A 21,408-nucleotide genomic window follows, 5' to 3' on the forward strand; every position below is an offset into this window, starting at 1 on the left:
TAAATGCTCCCTCCACCAGTATTGCATCTGTCAATGAGTCACAATGTGTGAAAGTACACTCTTCAGTTTCATCTTTTGTATTTTGTTAAATTAAAAATATGTTTAGAAACAGAGTTGCTTCCAAATCTTTTAGCGGATTTTATAGCCCATATGTAAAGACAGCAGCATCATTTCTTGGTATGTGTGATATATTTACTTTGCTCAAATGATTCAATATTGAAGCATTGGTACATCAGAGCGCAAAACATCCGGTTTAATAATAAATACTCTGTCAAATTTTCTGTTTCATGTCTCACATAATTTATCTTGTAGGCATGATGTTTATAGACTTGTTTCTTTTTTTTTTTATCATTTTGTAAAAAAAAAATGTTGCTAGAAGCAGTTCAAGCCATGTCTTCGCTTCCCTCTAGTGTTCACATATAAAACTGCCTTTGAATTTGAATTTGAAATTGTCACTGCAAACAGTGCTGAGTAGCTACTGCACTAAAGTAGGAACCACCACCGCCTACCAAAAACAAAACATGTGATACATTGCTGTCAAAATTGACCAACGACCAAGAGTATTTTTTTTAATGAGAACCTTTTTAATTAGAGGCAGTTGAACAAGTAGCCTAATATTATTGAGTGAGGAAAAATACAGTTTTACAAAATACTATCTGCAGAACATTGAATAAACTATAATTGTGTTATGATTTTAGTTTATTTGTGCAAGTCTACTTTGGAGTTGTACTGCTACATAATTACTAATTACTATTTCATGTGTGTATATTTCAGCCTATGTGTGTGTTGCATGACTTAAAGAGTGTAAAAGCAGAATTTCCCCTTGCGGGATCAATAAAAGTAAATCTTTAATCTTACTCCAGTCCACTAGGGGGCGGAATTCAGTTACAAGTTGTCTGCCAGCCGCCGCCATTTAAAAACGAGGGAGCAAGTCCAGCGTGAGTCATTTGGACGCTGTCTACCTCCAGAAGGTCGTCGACTGTGGAATTGGTAAGAAAACTCGACAAATACCACCAAGTGTGTAGATTTATGAAGTTTAATAAGGTTGTTGTAAAGTGTAGCTTAATAACATACCGCCTTTCTGTTTTCTGCATGAATACGATACAGTAGAGAATAAACTCTGAAGATGTTTTATTCCTCGACTCACTTTTAAAACCTTGCAACTTGAAATATTTGTCTCGTTTATGGAAATATAAATTGTCTCTGGATGGATTTTAAGCTGAATTTAACACAGTGACATGTGGGTGTAGCTCGAACTTGTTCTCCCTCAAAATGATTAATTTTGCAATGTTGCTCAAACAGCATCATTAAAGTAAGACTATTTTTTTTAAATTGGATTTGGTTGTTGGCTATTTCTTTAGTTTACCATATCGTCCACATTTAGTTAACTCGCCACACGAGACTGCAAAACCTTGGGCCCATGAACACGTGGTTAGCCTAACGCGTTAGCCGTCGGTGTCGTGAACCAGGCTACCGACAAGACAACAATAAAGCTGTAGTTGCTGTAGATTCATCGTAAGACAAGTCCGGTGTTTATGATCTGTCCTCTCCCCTGATGACTTGCACTGGGCTCTGACTTTTTTTGTGTGGAGACAACGTGCACCTTTGGCCCTGACAAGCCAGAGTATCTGAGGAGAAAACTAGTGCAGTGGTTTTACCATGTGGTTGCCTTGACAACACATTAACGTAACGTTTCGTCCTTTTCAGGTGACGCAGAAGAAGTGAAACATCCGTGACTGAATTGGTTAAACAGGTATGTTTTGGACTTGTGCATCCTTTAGAATCAAATTTATAATCTAACAGCAACTCAGACCTTTTCACCTTTTTTTTTTTTTTAAAGTGAACACCTTCTAATAAAAAAAAAAAAATATTTAGGAGTTAAATGTGTACCTATAATGCATAACCAAAACAAGAGGTTTTAAACTCAAAGATGTGGATCTGGAGGTTAGGTCATACTAGCACTTGAGACACTGACTTTTAAGCTTACATTTGGGCAAACGTGGAAATTTTGTATGAATCAGATATTTCATGTTGCAGCAATCCAGTGACGCACATGGCCACAATGACTACCATCAATCTCTTAATGTGGTAGTGTACACAGCCTCCCGCACTCTCCCCTGATGACTTGCACTGGGCTCTGACTGTGAGTGGAGATAAACGTGCACCTTTGGCCCTGACAAGCCAGAGTTTCTGAGGAGAAGTTGAGCCGTTCGTTCGTTCGCTGTTGGTGCTGATCTGACACCGACATGATGAAAGATGCTGATGAAACATGAGACTTTAAAGACATTAAAATCTTTTTTGTGTTTTTTTTTTAAAGGTGTTTGGGGGAAGTGAAGCAACTCCTGGACTTGAAAAGGTTTGTTACACTTCTACGACACACTGAAATAAACGATCTCTCGTGATGTTTTGCACTGGGCTCAGAATATCAGTGGTGAGAAAAGTGCAGCTCTGCCCCTGACATGGCAGAGTCTGAAAAGAGAATTATATACTTCACTTCTATTATGCAGATTTTTGAACAGCTTTTCTGATTACTGTTCTCTTTCTTTTTTCAGGTAACGGTGCTTCGACAGACGAAATCTACGTTATATCATGCTATGTTTCTGTGTTATCTCTGAATAATCAATAAAGTAATTTATTTCCTATATGTTGGGTTTTGATTTAATGTCTTGTTGCCTGTCTTTTGAGTTTGTAAATCTGGTGGTATGTTGATGGACATACTAACGCTCGGATTATTTAAAAACCTGAATGAGACCACGTGCATTATGAGAAGAGAGTTTTTCATATTTCTGTGTAATAAGAAATGGTGGGACGTTTAATGTTGAATTAGAAAATGTCACATTCCTTTTGTGACAGCTTAAAGACTGTAAAGTCTGAGCTTTACTGTCCTGTCATTAGAGTTTGATGGGTTAATAAGAGATGACTGTATTTGTAAGTCCGTCTTTTATATAAAATCACCACTTTCTTATTCCTCATACCCACTTAGAAAAACCTAAGCAAACTTAAGTATACAATGTACAAACTGAAGCATTACTTAAGGGCTGTCATTCATAGATTTGAAATGCAACATAATCCATTGGACTCCATTAATGCTAATGCACAAAAACTGCGTGATACCTTCTCATTGAGTGGATGTCATTTGGGCTGGACAAAGAATCTGATATGTCAGAAAAGCATAAGCATATATTGTAAATTCAAGAAGTCAGAATGCGTGAGTTACAACTTAGTTTCTGTATCTTTATTATAATTCTAACAATGTATTATCTCTTAAAACATTTGAAATTCATATGTTTATATGAATGTGTATATGCTCATCACATATACATATATATTCTGTAAGTGACCTTTCATCAGTTTATATTCTCATTTTTTTTAAAAGATCTCTTAAAGGAAAAGAAATGCTTTCTATAGAGTTTCGACCAGTTCCCAAAGATCTTTTCTACTGACGGCGACGATGAGCGCTCACTCTGATTTATAATTTCTAAATGCAAAGAAAGACTTAAAAATCCCTTATGGGTCACTTGACGAGGAAATTATTGTATCTGCACTAGATGTTATGGTAATGTTTTAAACGGCCCTTTTTACACTAGCATCTTTTGTAGAGCCCTGATTAAAAAAACAAGACGAATCTGGTTGCGGATTCTGCTTGTTCACTTGTTCAACAACAACAACAACAACAAAAAACCCGAACCTCTTAGGCTTCTTCATAATCTCTAAAGGGAAGCGTGAGAAGCCATAGTTGCTAATGTAAAAAGGGACATTGCATAAGATGCTTGTTATAAACAATGAGCCTGCAGGGGGCGCTCTGCACTCAAGAAGCTTCAATGAAAGAATCCTGTAAGCCCGTTAACGATAGGAAGGATCAGGTGGTGCAGAGAACAGGTCCAACTGTATAGAAAGCAGAACAATTAAATAAATACATTGTACCTTCTTCATGTTAAACATTATTTGGAAGACAGAGATTCTTTAGAACTTTTGAGACTTTTTTTTATACATCTTAAACCATAATTAGATGACCATTATTTTCATCGTCCTTATTGCTATTTCTCTTGCATTCAAATATAATCTCTCGACATAAAATCAACCCACGAGACAAATCCCCTTGAATGAGCTTTTACCAAAGTAGCCTTTATATGTGTGTGTGTGTGTGTGTGTGTGTGTGTGCACTTTAAGCAACATGATCTATGGAAACTAATTTATCTCCACAAAGAAAGAAATTGTGTTTAGCCGGGCAGGAAGGAGAGTGAACTTGATGTAAAAAAAAAAAACGCACGCTTGATATGTGTTTGGAGGACTTGGAAGCAGCAGGAGAGGTGAAGTGTTGTTCAAGGTAGAGAGGTCATGAAGAGAGCCCTTTAGATTTGATCTCAGCAACAGTGAGAAAAGCAGGACTGAGCTTATCATGGGATGGAAGTGTGCAGTGGAAAATGACAGGGAAATGAAAAGGAGATCAGTGTGAGCAAGCAAGCGATCAAAGAGGGCTTTTATCCGGTATTAAATAGAGTCATTTTGAAATGTATTCGTTTGAAAAATAGATTATTTACTTGCCTTTATTGTGGGCTACATTTTAAGCATTTGCATGTAACAAAATCACCTTTAAAGTTGTGATGAAATCATAATTTGAGGCTGAAACTTTGATTAAAGCTTGTAGGTCTGACTAAAAGGAAAACAGAGTAGAAGGCAGAATAAGAAATGTGCTTCACATTAAGAGTTGCAATACTTCTTGACAGGAAGAAGCTATGATAAGGGTACAGTGCACAAAATCAAATGCATCTTTCGATTCAAAAATACCTACATATACATATATATCTCTTTATTTATATCCGATTATCCTCACTAGACAGTCGGAAAAGACTGCATGAGAGTGCCGGGGAACTCTCTATAATAACATTAAGGACGATGATAGTAATGAGAAATAGTAACAATAGATTCTTTTCATATCAATATTCCAGTATTCCCATTTAAAGTTTTAAAAATTGTAAGAAGAATCAGAGTATTAAAACTTGATAGAAGCGTTTCTCTCAGGTCCCCCTCTTGGCCGGGTTTTTTTTTTTCCTCCAGGATTGAGTCGAGAGTGAGAGGGGGGGATTGGGTGGGAAAGAGCAAGAAAATGGCAGTTTTTCCTCTTCCCGTCCCCTCTCCTTAATTTCAGTCTCCCTCCAAAAAAGCGAAAGGTCTGAGCGGGCGAACAACAGTTGCCTTGACGCTGAGGAAGTCTTTCTCGGTGGGTCAAATCCTCAGGGAGATTTCCTTTTTGCACATTTCTCGCGTATCCCGTCTAACAGTTGAAAGCGCAGTCCGTCTCCTTTTTTGTGTATCTTAGATCCGAATATAAAGTGTGTGTTTATATATAAGGTGTCCCATAAACTCTTAACACAACCACTTGTGAGTGCTTGTGTGTATATGTGTGTGTCTACATGTTGGTGTATGCATGCAGGCATGTATAGGAGTAACTCAGGTGCCTGTGTGTGGGTGTGTTTCTTTTTGTTGTTTTTCTTTTTGTTGGTCTGGGCACTTATTTTTGCTACAAATTTGTGATACAGTGACCAGTCTGTATATAGTCTGTCATTATAAGACTTAAGATGATAAAGAGCTATAGAGACGCACATAAGGACCTGCAGTGAGGACAGAGCCCTGCCAGTGGTGAGGTAAAAACAAGACCTAACCAATCGAAGCCAGACACATTAGGACACGAGTTATCTACCTGTGCTGACCACCTCGAACAGACGAGGAGGCCGCCACGATGTGCCGCTCTACGTTCACCACGCACACAGACAGAAAAAGCCTCACTTCCTGCAGACATTCATTCTGTGATATTCTCTCAAGCATTTGTAAAACAAAAAATCCACTCACACAAGGAGGGTTTCTCATTGATTGCGTTCTTTTTTTCTTCTTCTTCTTCTTCTTCGTAAAATTCCAGCCTTGAACCTGAACAGATTTAACCGGGCGAGCTGAGGGGACAGAGGGATGACTAAAAACGATGGCACCGCGATGAACCTTATCTGCTCCAGTTCTCCCAACAACACAACCAGCTTTACCTTTAAAAAAAAAAAAAAAAAAAAAGGGGAAAATGAAGTGGCTTTCGATTGTTCCTCTGAAGTATTTGGTTTGGTTTTATCGCCAGTCTTCGCTCAGGATTTCTGCTGTAGCCAAGGTTTTCTCATTTTGGATGAACGTGTGCGTCTTTGTTGGTTGGTGTGGCCATACACACATGTTGGGAGTGTGTAAATCAGCCCGCCACAACTAGGGAGGGCAAGCCAGTGTGTGTATGGATCGTCCACCCAATTTTGACTTGTTTCCATTCCCCTTTGGACCCTGACTCCCTCCTCAGTGTGAAATCTGTTCCCCCCTCATTTGTTGTGTGAATCCACCATGACTACCAGCAGTTGTGTCTTCCTCCCTCATTGACTCCAAACCCTCCTTCTCTCTCTTTATTTTCGCTCTCCAGTTTGTGGCTCGGCATTTTGCAACTTCAGCTTCGGCTCCCGTCGTCCCTCCTCCTCTCAGTCTGTCCCTCCCGGGGTGAGAGGACGGAAATGGGAAATGGGCTGCTGGACAGCCTGAGGACAAAAACGAAAAAAAAAGGACACAAGTCAGTTTTTCAGTGGGTGGATGATGAGTGGTATTTGTGGTTTTATAACATAGTTTTAAGTTGTTCAATTGTTCTCTAATAACACTACAATAACTGTCATGACAAGCTTACAGGTGGGTTTTTTTTTCTCAGGTGTGATACTTTTTGTCATAAATGTTGAAAATTACTGGAACGCTTTACAGCACAAAACAGGCAGAGGGCGCTGTTCTTCCACTGCACACAGAGCTTCTGATGTGTAAAAGAGAAGGGCAGATTATGAGGAGAAATATTCTCGCCAAAAGGGAGGGAGTGGTTAACCAATCAAACCTTTACCTTGTTGGCCGGTAATATCGGCTGGCTGATTAATCGGTCGGGCTCCAGTTTTTACTCATATTTATTTTTGGTTCAACCTCTAACATCACACAATTTTATGGTAAATTAGATATTTGCTGCATCTACATTCAATCCAATTGCAACATCACATTTTGATTCATCCTTATTGGGATTTAAAGCAGCAATTGCCTCATTATATTCCCGGATGCTCTCTATGTTAACCTGTGCCAGGTGAAGAAAGGAGGCAAGAAAGTAGAATGTCATGGAGATCTAAATCTGAAGCTATCGTTTACATACATGTTTGTATCATGGATCTTTCCGTGTTTGATTCTAACAAATCCAACCGAACCTCTGCAGCCTCTTTATCTGAAGCCATACCTGTCCATTACACTTCTCAGGGCCCGCTCAATGTTCATGCGATGGCCTACACGCGTCACACCCAAATCCAGATAGTCATCCTTAGTCAGAGAGGGCAGATGGGTGCCATCGATCTCATTGTCCAGGAAACGCTCTCTGTGCTCGCCCAGGTTCAGGTATCCTAGCCAGTCAGCGACGTCATACTTGGTCCAGTAGGGCAGTGGCTTGGAGGCAAAAGGCTTTGTAGGGGAAGGGGGAGGTAAATGGGGGTAACTCAGGCAGGTAGGTGGAGGGCAGGGATGCAGGGGCGGTGAAGAGGTCCCAGATAAGAAGTGGGTTGGAGAGAGGGACCGAGACATAAGTAATGCGGCGTTTGGAGGAGGAGGGGCACCGGAGGGGGCGAACAGGGGAGGAGAGGGCGAGAAGTAAGGATCGCCAAGGGGGTTCCCGGGTGAGGGTGGAGTGATTGAACCTCGGAGGTCGTAGAGGGCGCTGTATAAGGGTGTGGTGGGGAGGAGTGGGAGGGACGATGGCCGTGGTGGACCCAGCTTGGGCCTCTCTGAAGGGGAGATCAGGGGGCTGGGTGCTCGCCTACGCTGCAGTATGTGTGATTCTGCTTTACGGGACTCTCGACTGGGGATGAATTGGAATTCCAGGGCTTTGGTCCGGTAGACGGGTCTGTGTTTGGGGGAAGTGGGGTAAGGGGAGTAAGTTGTGGGAGACAGTGGGGAATGGGAACGGGGAGGCTGGGAGGAAGCTGGAGGCTGAGGAGACGGAGATCGTCCCCAGATTGGATACTGGGAGGTGGGGGTCGGGGACGGGGATAACGAGGGCTGGGATAAAGAGATCGGAGATGGTGACTGAGAACGAACTGAGGGGGGGCTCAGAGCTGAGGCGGAGTCTTCTGAAAATCTGTGAAAGAAAAGGGAGAAAAATAGGTTAGACAAGAAAATCGTTACAGAAAACAGTAAATTAAAAACATGCACACATTCAGAGAATTTTAACCTGGAACTGAATTGATTTGGATTTTTTTTTTTTTTAAATCAAGTTTTAGGTTATCCATTTTAAATAAGTGCTGTTGTTTTTCAATGAAACACCGGAGTGAATCACCCTTCTCCAGAATCTTTTCTAGATTACCAAATCTAGATTACAGGTGCTCTTGATGGGATTAGATATCACAATGAAGGGTAACCATCCTACTTCATGTGTTTGAATTTAATGGTACAGAAAACAGCTAAGCTAACAATAAAATGTCTATGCTGTCTTCTTAATGCCTAAAGTTGTAACACCAATAAGCAAAAAATATAAGAAGATGTTTGAAGTATAAAGAAGGATAGAAATCTTTCATCTTTTGAAAAAAACAGAAGGTGTTACTCTCTTCCTTAGAGCACCATTAAACTGGAGTCTGGGTGATAATGGTTATAAGAATGATTGGTGGTTATAAGTGATGGTTTAATACCAGTTAAATCCAAACTGGACAATGAGTACATATCCTATTTCAAATGACTCTTTTTAATTTTGAACAAGCAATTTTTGAAGACTTGATCAATTGTAATACCTTACATCATATCAGTTCACTTTTGAACAACTCCCAGTATATTAAATTGATTATAATGTCACATGTTTGTCGTGTCTCCTCAGTAAATACAAATGAATTCTAAATGTTCTAGGTTTCCTCTCCTCTTGACAGTTTAGGAACAGGCTGTGAATTACACAAGGTGTCAGTTTTATGTTCTCCCTGACAGAAAAAAAAAAAAAGACAAGTGCGGAAGTGGCTCTATTACCTGTTTCTGCTTCTGAGAGAAACACATGGAAAAAGCCAGAGAAATAAAAGAGCAGAGGTTTACAGAGTGTAGACAACACTTACACAAGACATAAAGATGGAACATAGTTTCCCACAAAACATTCATTGTGAATGAAGACTTCACAGGTGGCACTCTGATACTTAGGACGACAATGCCATGCATCAAAAACAACACAAACACGTTGATCATGCTGTGACAGAGACATACAGACACCAGTTTTCATGACTACCTGTGCCTGCCCAGTGTTCTCTGGCTGCTCCAGCTGTCCTTGGTTCTTTGCTGCAGTTTGTTGTTCAGCTCATTTATGATGCTCGGCTTCATACTGGATGCGGGAGGATAAATCTTCTTCCCCCCCATAACTGTCCCTGACTGGCCACCGTCCCCGCCCTCATCCCACATAGGCTTCATCTCAGGAGTGCGTGGGCGGTCGAAGTAAGGCGAAATGGGACGTCCCAAATTCTGCATGTCCCTAACCCCGTACCCATCATGGCCGCTTTCATCCTCCGTCACTCCCTCCTCGATCTCATCCTCCTCCTGCTCCTCCCTCCGTCTGTGGGAGTGGAAGGACGCTGGAGCGGTGCTAGTCTGTCTGTGGAAGTCACTAGTGCGACTTCCCTCCCTAAACCTGTTGCTTTTCGGGTAGGTGGAGGCTGCCGCTGTAGCATTCTGCATCTCAAAAGTCTGCCCGTCTAGGTAGCTCATGTAGGACTCCAGAAAATCTCCCCCCCTTTCAGATTCCCCTGCCCCACTTCCCATGCGTCCGCCTCCTCTCTCCCCTCGGTCAGGCCTGTCCCCCCTGACACCGGCCAGGATGCTGTCCAGGTGGTGGTCGCTGCTGCTCCGACTGTCCAGCTCTTCTATCCCAGAGTCCACCACCGTCTCCTGGGACTCTCCTTTCTTGGCGGTGGGGGGAGGACGGTGGTGCTCCCCTGTCCTACGACTGCCTGTGATGGCGGTGGAGGATGGAGTATGTGTGGCGTGCATTCGCTCGTGATAGAGCTGAGTGGAGGTGCTTGTTGTGGTGGCAGCGGCGGTGGTTGTGGCGGCACAGCTAGCGGTCGTGGCGTGTGAGGCGGTGCCCCTAATCGGAGCAGAGGCGGCAGCGGTGGAAGAGGGCACGTGGGGGCCACGGTACGCCGGGGGAGGAGCGACCGCGTGTGGGGGAGGCGTGGGGGAAGAGCGCCCAGAAGTGTGCGAGCTGTTGTAAAGGTGATGGGGGTGCGACATAGAGAAGGGTCTATGATATCCGGGAGGGGGCGGTGGTGAGACCGACGGGGGAGGCGGAGGTCCAGATGTGGAGGTGGGCTGCAGCATAGAGGGAGAGTGAGAGGGTTGGGGGTTGGGAGACGTTTGGGAGGGAGACGGGGCAGACTGAGTCAGGTTAGCCACCTCGCTGTCGTACGAAGTGAGGCTGGAGGCGGTGGAGTCCCCAGCCTGCGGAGAGGGCAGGGGTGTATGAGCGGGAAACCCACCTATAAATGTGTCTTTCTGAGGAGGAGGGGGCGGTGGGGGCGGAGGGGGAGGAGGGGGCGGAGGTGGGACCTGCTGTTGGCGGGAGGTCAGACTGTTGGCGAGCATCGCGCGCTGTGAGTACCCTGATATTCCCCTGTCGAAGCTGTTCGCAAACTCTAACGGAGGTGGGAGGGGGTCCGCGTAAACAAACTCGTCATCGGCATCAACTGAAGGGGCCGGGGGAGGAAGAACCATCATGCCTGTCCCGGAGCTCCCGGTAGTGTTCGTCTGCTGAGTACTGGTAGGTGGAGGGGAGGGAGGGGTGAGAGACAAGATATAGGCATCAGATTGACTTTCCATCCTGAGAAAAGTGGGCCTCCGAGGCTGCTGAGACTGGGCTGCCTGCTGGGCAGAGCTATCAGCAGCAGCCTGCTCTGCCCTCCTCATGTACCCCTCCCTCTCTTTGTCCCTCTCTCTTTCTCTCGACAGGTCCCTCTCCCGCTCCCTCGACCTCTCCCGCTCCCTCTCCTTGTAGGTCGGCTGATATGGCTGAGACTGGTAGTGGTGCGTGTGGACGGTTTTGTCCTCGGAAAAGCGAACCCTCAGCCCCTCCCGGGCCCCTCCTCCTTCGCGCTCCCTTTCTCCACCGCCGCCTTCCTCATTCCACACGACTCCCCGGAGGATCCGCGGCGACGGTGGGCGGCCGACGGTGGGCGTGGTGGCGGCCAGAGAGGACGAGGTGACCAGGTAGGAGGAGCTGGAGGACTGAGCCGAGGACGATACGGGCTGGGAGGTGGCGGTAGATGAAGGAAACACGACGCTGGACATCTGGCGGGTGAAGTGGTGCTCTGCTCCCCTCCTTAACCGGCTGTCATCTCTCAGAGCTCGCTCTCTGGCAGCCAGGGCCAGGCCAAGAGGGGATGTGGGGTCAAGAGCCTTTCCCGTCAAAGGGTGAATGAAGGTGGTGGTAGTGGAGGGAGCTGGCTGTCTGCCTGAGGTGTATAAGTCAGTGGGCACAGACTTGGGCTGATAATCCACGGCAGCTGAGGAATACTCAGGTAGTCCAAAGGCTGGTGGCATACTGCGGGTGTGATGGATATAGGTGTCCCCAGAGAACATGCCCTCATCAATAGACTTGGACGGGCGCAGCCGTATGGATGAACTCTCAGTCCCTGTGCTAAGTTGTTGCTGTGACACCTGAGTCCTGCCGACTCCTCCTAGCCCGTCACTCAATCCGCCAATCGTCACGTCCTCCTCGGCAGACATGAACAAGGAGGCACTCTTCCGGCGGGCTTCGTGAAACCGCTCCCTGTCTCGGCGAGCCGCGCCGACGATTGCAGCCCCGAACTGGCTGGTGAAATCCAGGTTTTCCTGGGCTCGCATAGAAGGCAATGAAGGAGGTGGCGGTGCCGGGACGGAAGGCGGTGCAGGAGGCTGAGGAGCAGGAGTCGAGGGAGGCGGACCGTGGGGTGGTTTGGATTCTTCTGCCTCTCCTGATGCAGGAGCGTCTGCCTCCACACTGCTCCCCTGACTGCTGCGTCCGCTGCTGCTGGTCGAAGGGGCCTTGACGATAATAGTGGGGATGGGGATGGAGCTTTTCTCGACCGAGCCTTTGCCCCCTAGTGTGCCCTGGGTCAAGCGAAGGTCCTCTACCTTAGATTGCTTTACCAGGGGGCCCTTACCTCTTCGGGCCCCTCCTTTGGGACCCCCTGCTCCAGCCCCTGCTGCACTGCGGTCTGCTCGCTGGGGTTGACTCTGGGTGGTCTGTTGTTGCTGGGGCATCACAGTGGCAATGCTGGATGGAGGGACAGCGGTGCTATAGCCTCTCCTGAGACCTGCGGCCTTGGCCCCTCCACCTGCCCCTATGCCAGCTCCAACAGGCTCCCCAGTATAGGCAACCTTCCGCGAAGCAGTCCTGCTCTGAGCAGTGTGGGCTGCCGCATGTGCATATGGGACCGTGTGGTCGGCCGCTCCACCCCCGGGGCCTGCGTTGGCACCACCAGCCCTCTCCCTGCCCCCATGTGTGAAGTGCACTGATTGGGAGAAGGGCTGGTAGTGCGACGATGTGGATGTGGACTGGGACACGGAGACAGAGGGCTGCTGCGACGTCTTAGTTCTCCAACCGAGTGGTGGCGCAGAGGAAAACGGGGGATCCGGTGGCGCTGTGGTGGGCGGCGGGGGGATGTCGTCCGGGCCGGGCACTGACAGACTGCGGGCAAACTTCATGGCCGGAGGATGCAGGTACTGCCTTTCCTCCTCAGGCACCCCTGCAGTACAGCATTCACATGAATAGAGAGAAGAAACAGTGTGATGAAATTGAGATGAACAGGTGGTAGACCTGGTGTCAAGTTAGAGAGTGAAAGGTTTGCGAAAGAGAAAAATGGGGTCAGAATAAAGTAAGATACGGATAATAGTGTCCATGATAAAAAAAAGAGAGTGTCTGTCTAAATCTGCCTGCCCGTCTACTTGTCAGCGAGTCTGTCCTCAGTTCTTATGCATGGTGGTTAGTAAGTGCTCCATAATCCACAAACAAGTAGCAACTTGTGTCTCACAGCAGCATTAGTTAAGTCAGTCACCAGAGAGCGTATTACTATTTCAGAGGGAGAGTTAGCAGAGCCTTAGTAAGCAACAAGCCAGAAGATAGGATATTAAGATAACACAAGGAGATTAGAGGCATTAACAAATAGAATTAGGGTGAGCATAAGACAAACGCCTTATTTTTACAGTACAGGCATAGTGAGTATGCGATCAGCTACACATATAAATTGTGCACATTTTTGGCAACAGACAACACATTGCTTTCTACAGACAAACAGGTCAGCACAGTGTGGACCTCTACTGGCAGAGAGGACAGACAGACAGGCGGACGGAGTGGCAGACAGTAAAAACAGACAGCCTCACCGATGGATTTCTGCCGCAGCATACCGTGCGGAGGGGCGTGACCTGAGGTGTACTGGCTACGGTCGTAGCCGAGGCCCAGCCCAGATGACATCATCCCCATCCCGGACTGATCCCCGTAGTTTGTCTGAAATTGGGAAAATGAGCACGTGAAAGATAAAGGAGAGAGCCATGAGAATTAAAGGTACAAGAATGAAAGATTTAAATCATATTCTAATTGCCAATATCCCTGATTGTAAAGCTGATGCACTAGTACTGATTGGTTGTTCAACTAGCAACATTTTATGCATATTGATGCTTTTATAAGAAACAATAAACATTACCCTGACATCACCATGTAAGAAATTCTTATTCGATGATTGCAGGGAATGCAGAACGTATCATTTTGGAACAAAAGCATTCGGTTTGTTTTTGCATTTTTGAGAGGTACCGAAATGCCTTTGGATGCTTCAGTGTGGGGAGCAAAAGAGGTGGGATGCATTGGCTAGAATGTAATCCAAGTATCCATCTGTTATCATTGAACAACAACTTAGCTTTGTATGAATGCAGACAACAATCTGGTGGCCGTAGACGTCACCTCTGAACTCCAACTCTACTCTCACGACTGTAAGCAAAGTCCAGAGGACCAGAGAGGAAGTCTTGTTTGAATAACTCGGACCACTTCTTTATGTTCTGTATCTGCTCGCGACGCAGAAGCCCCAAAATAATGGCTTTCGGATAATAGGGACAATTTGTTACTTAATGGGTTCTACCACGGCAGATGTACTGGACTTCACATTCTGTTAGTGCCTTCTGTTTTTGTACTGATGTTGGCTCATGTGTTGCACATAACAGGCAAACTAAACATGCATGCTACATTTTATATATGTACATTTATAGAGGTCGCAGTGATCTTTAACTTTTCAAGCTTTCTGATTATGAATGGACTTTCAAATCTATATTACATATTCCTGCTACAGTTCGATTTCATGACAGGGCATTTTCTCTTTCATATGCCCGACCCAGTCATGACAGGAGCAGCCTTATCTCAGATACATGTAAACGTCCTTTGAGTTTCAAAATACACACCTCATTGCCATAGAAACTCCGCCCCCTGTCTCTTTTAGGCCCCTGTCCCCGTGTCCCTGGTGCCTCATTGGTGCTGATTGTCTGCTGAGCTGCTGCAAGAATTTCATCTAGTTTATCTGAGAGAAAAGAAAAAAAAACAGGAGAGAAAGAGACAGAAAGACGGAGGAAGAGAGAGACACAGCAATAAAACAGAAATATGGACATCGACGGGAATGAAGGAAACAACGCGTGGAAAGGGACACACTTGATGGAGGTAGATGAGAAAGAGAGGAGGGAGAGATTCAGGAAACATCCACTGACAAACATGAGCTCCCTTACTCAAAGCCATCTGATAGACTGTCCTCTTCTTCTCTGTAACTTGGGAGGATTCGAATTCTAAAAAGAAAAAAGAAACTCAGAATACGAGGGGACGGAGCTGTCAGTGCCAAGTCATTTTGGACAGATATAAATACAAAGCCTTCAGTGTGAGTGTACCAGAGCATACCTGATTTTTTTTTCCAAGGGGTAGCAGCTGGAAGGAGGACAAAAGGAGACTTAAGTTTTGGCAGGAGCGAAAGTGCGATAGTGTTGTTACAGTGAATACTAATCATATTCTCTGGAGCCTGACAAACTGAGTCACCTCAACAGGTTTGGATCTAAAGGACGTACATCACACACATACTTAGAGATGGCTGAAGTGTCTGCACACTAATGTTACAGGGAATATGCTGCACACACAGTACACACACATACTGGTTGTTACCCTCTCTGACACACTTTAATACCCCTGCACACACACACACACACAAATGAGGAATAAGTCTGACTCCCACCTCGTTCCACTGTAAAATGGTTAAGATCCCGCAGCAGTGAAGTGAGGACAAAGAAGACAAAGAAGAGACAGAGTTAGTACTAGGACCAGTGAATAGTAAAGGAGGAGGGGGGGGAGGGGGGGTCCAAAGCCATAAGGGAGTGACAGGAGGAAGAAATTAAACATGACCTTCAAGTGTTTGCATCCACTGGTTTGAAGTGAGTGAGCTTGCGTGTGTGGACTGTACAGGGGAAGGTTTATCATCCACACTTAAAACGTGTAGTTCCCTTTCAGTCGATTCACTTGATACAACACATTATGTACAGTGTGGGGAAAACATCCCCGCCTCATGGCCTGACAGATGACTCCTCTTTTCAGGACTCAAAGGGAGATGATCTGAGCTCCGGCTAAAGCTAGCTAACTCTGCTTTTTCATTAAGGCTTGAAGTTAGCCCCGCTTTGCTTTAGGCACTGCTTCTGCTCAGTGTGGCTAACGTAGAGCGTTTTATTCTCTGGTTTGTGGCTGCTCTGTGGGGCATGAATACATACAGCACGTGATGTATCACATAAATCAACTGAGAAGGGAAAATAAGTGTTTGACTGTAACTTGTGTTCCCTGAATAAAGAGGAAAGAGGTTCAATATTTTCCAAACTTCACAACCACTAAGGCGTGAAAAAGAGGAATCTTGCGTCAGGCCACACAGCAATATCTCGTACTGTATGTGCTGTACCTAGTTCCTCTCTTTCAGGGAACAGAGGTAAAAGTCACAACATTTGTGGAGCTTGTTTAAGCACAAATTAAATTTCAATGTCTGGTGCTTAAACCAAGCATGAAAGGGGTTTTAAAACCTGCGTTCTTTTCATCTCTTCTTTAACAACCTCACTGCTAGAATCCTTTGGAAAAATAAGCCTTGTTTTTTTTTTTTTTTTTTTTTTTTAGTCAAACCATGTCGGTAAAGTGCGCCGCAGAATCCTCTCCTGTTTTAAAGTCCTTGTTATCTTGCAGCATGACTTCTAGGTGAACTGGGACACTGCACCAATCACAGAGGTGAGATAGTTTAATAGGCGTCACAGCTAAATGAATTCGAGTGCATTAGAATAACCATATGGCCGAGCCTGACACGGCTTCCTCACACACTGTGCTCTTTCTCTCCTTGATCCAGAACCAGACCAAAGTAAAGACAGTCCAGTTTACGAGGTGTCTGACTGCAAATAAAGCACCCACATATTAAGGAACCTGGTATATTTATTGGTAAACTCTAATATTGAGTCAAAGGTATTCTTTGATAAAAATAATCGAGCATTGTGTTATGAATATAGAATTATACATACCAATGCTTTTGATAATGATACCACTGTGTGACTCTTAATACATGATGTAAACTAATAATATTGATCCCTTGGATATGTTTTACCTTCATGACTTTAAATGTGTTCACAACTGGAGTTTGTGAGGTCAAAGTGCTCATTTATATCTTGGATGCAAAATTATTAGAAATCCCTGAGTTGTGTTTTTGACAATGTTTCAATAGATGTAAAGTTAATATATCTTTTTTTTGTCTTCATTTTATAATGAGGAAAATGTTGATATTCCCTAAGCCTTGTCTTGTGTTCTCTGTCATTATGAATTATGAAAGTTCCTGCATTCCTTTACCTGCTCTCTATCGTGTCCACTGGAATATCAAGTACTGTATATTGTTTACATGATTTCCCATGTAGCTAACCGGTTTCCTTTTAAAGAGGCAACATGCTAAGGGGACGTTTTACGGTTTAAAATAAAAAAAATGAATGCGTCAATAATCTCTGACGGACAAACTTTGCGATGTCGATAACCTCAAATTTAGTTTGGCATTTCTATACACCAACTTCCTTTTTATTATTTGCCCAGATGTACACCCATATGATACATCTGCATTAGGGTAAGAGCTGACTTAGCTCTTACCCTAATGCTTAATATGTCATGTTTTGTATACATACTGCAGTCAGTTAGTTGCAGTGTTACTCTATGTATTGAGATAACGCACACAGTATCATTGCAGACATACAGTGCTGAAGGTTAGATAATAGTGTCTATAAAGAGTAACAGTGGCAGTAAGGGGGGTGGGTTGGGGGTTCAGGACGCTGGTACCTGTGTTTCAGACTGGGTGCTCATGCTTTGTATTGCTCAGGTGAGGTCACACCACACAAAGAAAGCGGGTGAGGGGAGTAGATGAGGGTAGGAATAAAGCAAAGGTCTGATTCCTACACTCAGGATACACTTAAGTAAGATCCTGACTAAGCAGCAGATCCCCCTCTCCTCCTGCATCTCCACATCGGCCTCCATACATCATCAAATCCTCACTGGGCATGCATCATAACAAGACCACGGCTACAGCGCCAGCAAACACCTTAAATGTTTGGAAGCAAGATCTCCATCAACAATAAACCGTCTCCAGTGTTCTTATCTGCAAATGCGGGCGTTGACCCTCATCATGCACTCTCCTCCCACTATTTTGCCTCAAATAGAGTTGGAATAAGCATAGCCACACACATAATTGCCGTTACCATAGAAACAGACGTGGAACAAAGTTGTTGTGTGTTTTTTTCTTTTTAAAAATTACTCATCTCAATAATTGTATCCTTGGTGTTTTTTCATCCAAATGAATCCAGTATTTAACATATGATATCTATAAATACAGGGACACGTTCTGCAGCTAACACACTAACACACGAGGACCAAACACTTTTCTATGATGTTTATGGCAACTGGAAAAACTCTTCTCAGGTGACGCCCAGTCCCCCTGCAGTGTTACCTTGGCAACAAATACTTTCCAAGACTGTGTGTGTGTGTGTTTTTAAGTGTGTGTGTGTGTGTGTGTTTGAGAGAGAGAGAGAAAGTAGAGCAGAGGGGAGGCTGGACCGCTCTGTGGGCACTGGGGTTAAAGCTGTGGGCGGGGCCAGGGAGCGGTGGAGGTTGCAGGGGGGTAAGAGGGGAGAGAGGCGGGCAGTGAGAGGGGGGATCACAAAAGTGGATGGCGACACTTTTTCTGGGAGGGGGGTTACCTGTAGTGGGGGTGCTGGAAGTGACAGTGTGGAACCTCTGAAAGAACAGTGAAATGGATTGAGACCGTCATCCAGAGCGGGAGCCAATCTTCTTCTTCTCTTTCTTTTCTTCTCCTTTCTGTCACTGGGTAACTACACTATCTACCTCTCAACTTCCCTGCTGTCTAAATTTAGCCGTAGCTCAGCTCCCCATCACACTTTCAGCATCTTTAGCAACCCCCAACACTCTGGTTTCACACTGTTTCTATCATCACCTCAATCTATTTCCCTACTTTTTTTTTCTCCTTTTCCTTTAAAACACACTCTCTTTATACGTCTACATCGTCCTGTCTGTCTGTTTCTTTATTCTTGGTGCTGTCTTTTCATCTCCAAGAAAGTTTATCTCAGCTGTTTGCTTACCCATCTCCTCCAGCTCAGAAGTCATGGATTTGGATCGTAGTGCAATAGCCGGCGTGCTCAGCCTCTTGCTCTGCTGGGGGACTGGAGAGAGAGGGGAGGGGAAAGAGAGGCAGAAGTGGAAAATGAGACTGTTCAACAGCAGCGATTCAGCTAGCGCCATCATTCACCCAAAAGTGCAGGAACAGGCTCTTACTTTTCTTCCTCGAACCCTCCTCCATGTCAGGGTTGCGGGTCACCATGACAACTTTGACCATGAGGCTGTTGCCACCTTGCCGAATCATGTTGACGACCTGTCGGTGACCGACCTTCACCACGTTCTGACCGTTGACCTGAAGCACACACAGAGACGGACACAGACTTGCTGAGTTCTTCATTCATTTGAAATCTGAAGCCGTATTCACACAGGGCTACTGCAAACATCACAACCTCATGTGATTTAGCCACAATGACATTGTCTCCACATAATAACTGATGACTCTGTTGCACAAGCTTTAAAAAGTTCCTTACAACATGCTGCCCTGCATGTCATTAAATGCTTTTTCTGTGTGGGTCTACATTGCACATTTTTCAAAATAATTCCTACCACAGCCTCCATAAAAATTAAAGAAGGTAGAAAAAAGTAACATAATAACAAAATATCCTGCAAAAAATAAGTTGACCCCCTAACCACAGAGATATTACTTTTAAGTTCACTTCTGGTGTAAACTTAAACATTTTATATAACAAAAACAACCCTATGCAGCAAAGTTATGCACTAATGCAGTAAATAATGACAGTACTTCTATCAGGAAATCCCCCATCCTGAGACCGGCTCTCCAGGCGACGCCTCCCTCGTCCACTGACTCCAGGTACTGCAGGGCGGGGAACGCGGGGGTGGGTGTGAACTCCTCGATAGGAGTCTGAGCTGGAGACACCACGCAAACAAAAAGAAAAAATGCATTGGTGCTTCATTTCAAATAACATGTCTGGGTGTTTTTAGGGAAAGCAGACTTAAATCAGTGAGTTTAACTTCAAGGCAGAATGTTTTTTGTTTTTTTTTACCTTTGGCCCCTCTCAGCACAAAGCCAAAACCCTCGCTGTCTTTTTTCTGCAGGAGCACCGACTTCTCCTTGATTATGTAGTCACTAACGGAGAGGATGCAGAGAGGGACAAACGAAGAGAGAGAGAGTAAGACGTGACACGAGAAAGACAACAGACAAAGAGCGATGTAAATCCCAGCATGGCTGGATTCCCCCTCTGTTGCGTTAATGGAAAAAGAAAAAAAGGTTACGTTTTAGATGCAACAATCAGCCTTTAAGTTTCTACACAGTCGATCTACAACCACCTCTGATCACTTGTTGTATGTATGCTGTATGTTTCTGACAGCGAGTGCTACTTTCTACCAGAACATCAGTGAAGGAAAAAAAAAAGAAGCTATATACAGTATGATGGCGCTGCTTGTTGCCTGAGCAACAGCTAAAACTAGACGCAGGTTTAGACCAGAGCCGAGCAATGCAATGGAACAACAGTAACAGACGCTGCATGCTCACAGGTGGAGCTAATATAGGAGTGTATCGTTTCTGTACATTCTGTACAAACTGACGAGAAAGACAGCTTCATACATTTATGAAATTATTGTAAATACTTTACAACCATTTCTGCTGCTGCATATTTCTAATCAACTGAAGTACAGTTTGATATAATGGTTTACTGATGAAGTGTCCTTTTTTATGCTAATTGTGTAATTTACCTTTTAAGTTGCTGATACTAAAGCAAGTTAAATAGATTGTAATTGAGTTTAATGTGATCTACTTAAAGATCACATTAAAGCAAATGACAGACTTCATTGGATGACGATGTTTAGCTTCCAACAATTTGAAGAATCTTGTTTCAAACTTACTGTGTAAAAACCAACATGCACAGGCCCTCGTTCCTTTAAACGCCCGAGGGTGCGATTTAAAAAAAAAAAAAAAGCTACATTTTCAGGCGTGTTGACTAAGAACATGAGAAGAGGCTTCACTTGGACTTGCATGAGAGGTCAAACATGTCACCAACGTAGATGCTTGGCCTGTTGGACTCCCGTGTTATGAATGGAAAGGACATCCTGGGAGTTATTAAGTCAGTCAGTGAGTCAGAGAGGTGGATATATACAGTGTCAGCCGTAACATACTGTAACCACATGCTGATGATCCCATCGTGCACCAAAATAGTCCCAACCCACTCCATCTGTTCGTTCCTCTCTGTTTCTCTCTTCCCCAGCTTTCTTCTTTTTTTTATTTTCCATCCTGATGGCCCCTCCATACCCATCTCTACACTGGCTTCCTTCCCTTGTTCTCCAAACTTCTTCCCAATTTTCTCTAAACACATTCCCCCTAATGAGCTTTTTCATTCAGCCTATTGAGTGCATGATACTCTCGGCAGCTGTGTGAGGCTCTCTGTCTCTGCCAAGGCTCTGTCTCTTTGTTATTCTTGTCCTCTTCTGTGCCGCTCTGCCACCCAGGCCGGACCTCAAATGCCGCGACGGGCCGAGTGAATAAAGGAGCACATACTGTACGAACACATCACACAAATCTGAAAGTCAGACTGAGTGGTGAAAAATGTGTAACGACTGGGAGTAAAGCAAGTGTTTTTAAACCTGCAAACACACACATCACATTCCCCCTGCATGAGCAACAATTCACCACATGGATTTATACCATGTGTTCAGGCAACATGCAT

At 44.6% G+C, this 21,408-nt stretch overlaps 1 protein-coding gene, 1 long non-coding RNA gene and 3 other non-coding genes across 5 annotated transcripts in view; 4 read left to right on the forward strand and 1 right to left on the reverse strand.

Moving 5' to 3' along the window:
- The first annotated feature begins 959 nt into the window (after positions 1–959).
- Positions 960–2,644, forward strand: LOC132995646 (uncharacterized). Its single transcript, XR_009677040.1, has 2 exons — positions 960–2,356; positions 2,553–2,644. It is a non-coding gene; the product is annotated as an uncharacterized LOC132995646 (long non-coding RNA).
- On the forward strand, positions 1,545–1,639 carry LOC132954771 (small nucleolar RNA SNORD88). The gene has a single exon (XR_009665860.1). It is a non-coding gene; the product is annotated as a small nucleolar RNA SNORD88 (small nucleolar RNA).
- On the forward strand, positions 2,110–2,201 carry LOC132954770 (small nucleolar RNA SNORD88). The gene has a single exon (XR_009665859.1). It is a non-coding gene; the product is annotated as a small nucleolar RNA SNORD88 (small nucleolar RNA).
- LOC132954772 (small nucleolar RNA SNORD88) lies at positions 2,391–2,482 on the forward strand. Its single transcript, XR_009665861.1, has one exon. It is a non-coding gene; the product is annotated as a small nucleolar RNA SNORD88 (small nucleolar RNA).
- Positions 2,645–3,213: 569 nt separating the features above from the next.
- shank1 (SH3 and multiple ankyrin repeat domains 1) overlaps positions 3,214–21,408 on the reverse strand; it is a 78,442-nt gene continuing 60,247 nt past the window's right edge. Inside the window, exons 16-27 of the mRNA XM_061065723.1 lie at positions 19,753–19,835; positions 19,491–19,615; positions 18,905–19,040; positions 18,712–18,792; positions 15,294–15,302; positions 14,966–14,992; positions 14,800–14,856; positions 14,482–14,597; positions 13,417–13,540; positions 9,293–12,782; positions 7,280–8,170; positions 3,214–6,557 (exon numbers count right to left, since the gene is read on the reverse strand). Of these exons, the coding sequence (XP_060921706.1) occupies positions 6,470–6,557; positions 7,280–8,170; positions 9,293–12,782; positions 13,417–13,540; positions 14,482–14,597; positions 14,800–14,856; positions 14,966–14,992; positions 15,294–15,302; positions 18,712–18,792; positions 18,905–19,040; positions 19,491–19,615; positions 19,753–19,835 (5,227 nt within the window). The 3' untranslated portion in view covers positions 3,214–6,469. The remainder of the gene's footprint in view (positions 6,558–7,279; positions 8,171–9,292; positions 12,783–13,416; positions 13,541–14,481; positions 14,598–14,799; positions 14,857–14,965; positions 14,993–15,293; positions 15,303–18,711; positions 18,793–18,904; positions 19,041–19,490; positions 19,616–19,752; positions 19,836–21,408) is intronic.

The sequence above is a fragment of the Labrus mixtus genome, chromosome 20 (genome assembly GCF_963584025.1).
Source record: "Labrus mixtus chromosome 20, fLabMix1.1, whole genome shotgun sequence".
In the NCBI taxonomy this organism is placed as follows: Eukaryota; Metazoa; Chordata; class Actinopteri; order Labriformes; family Labridae; genus Labrus; species Labrus mixtus.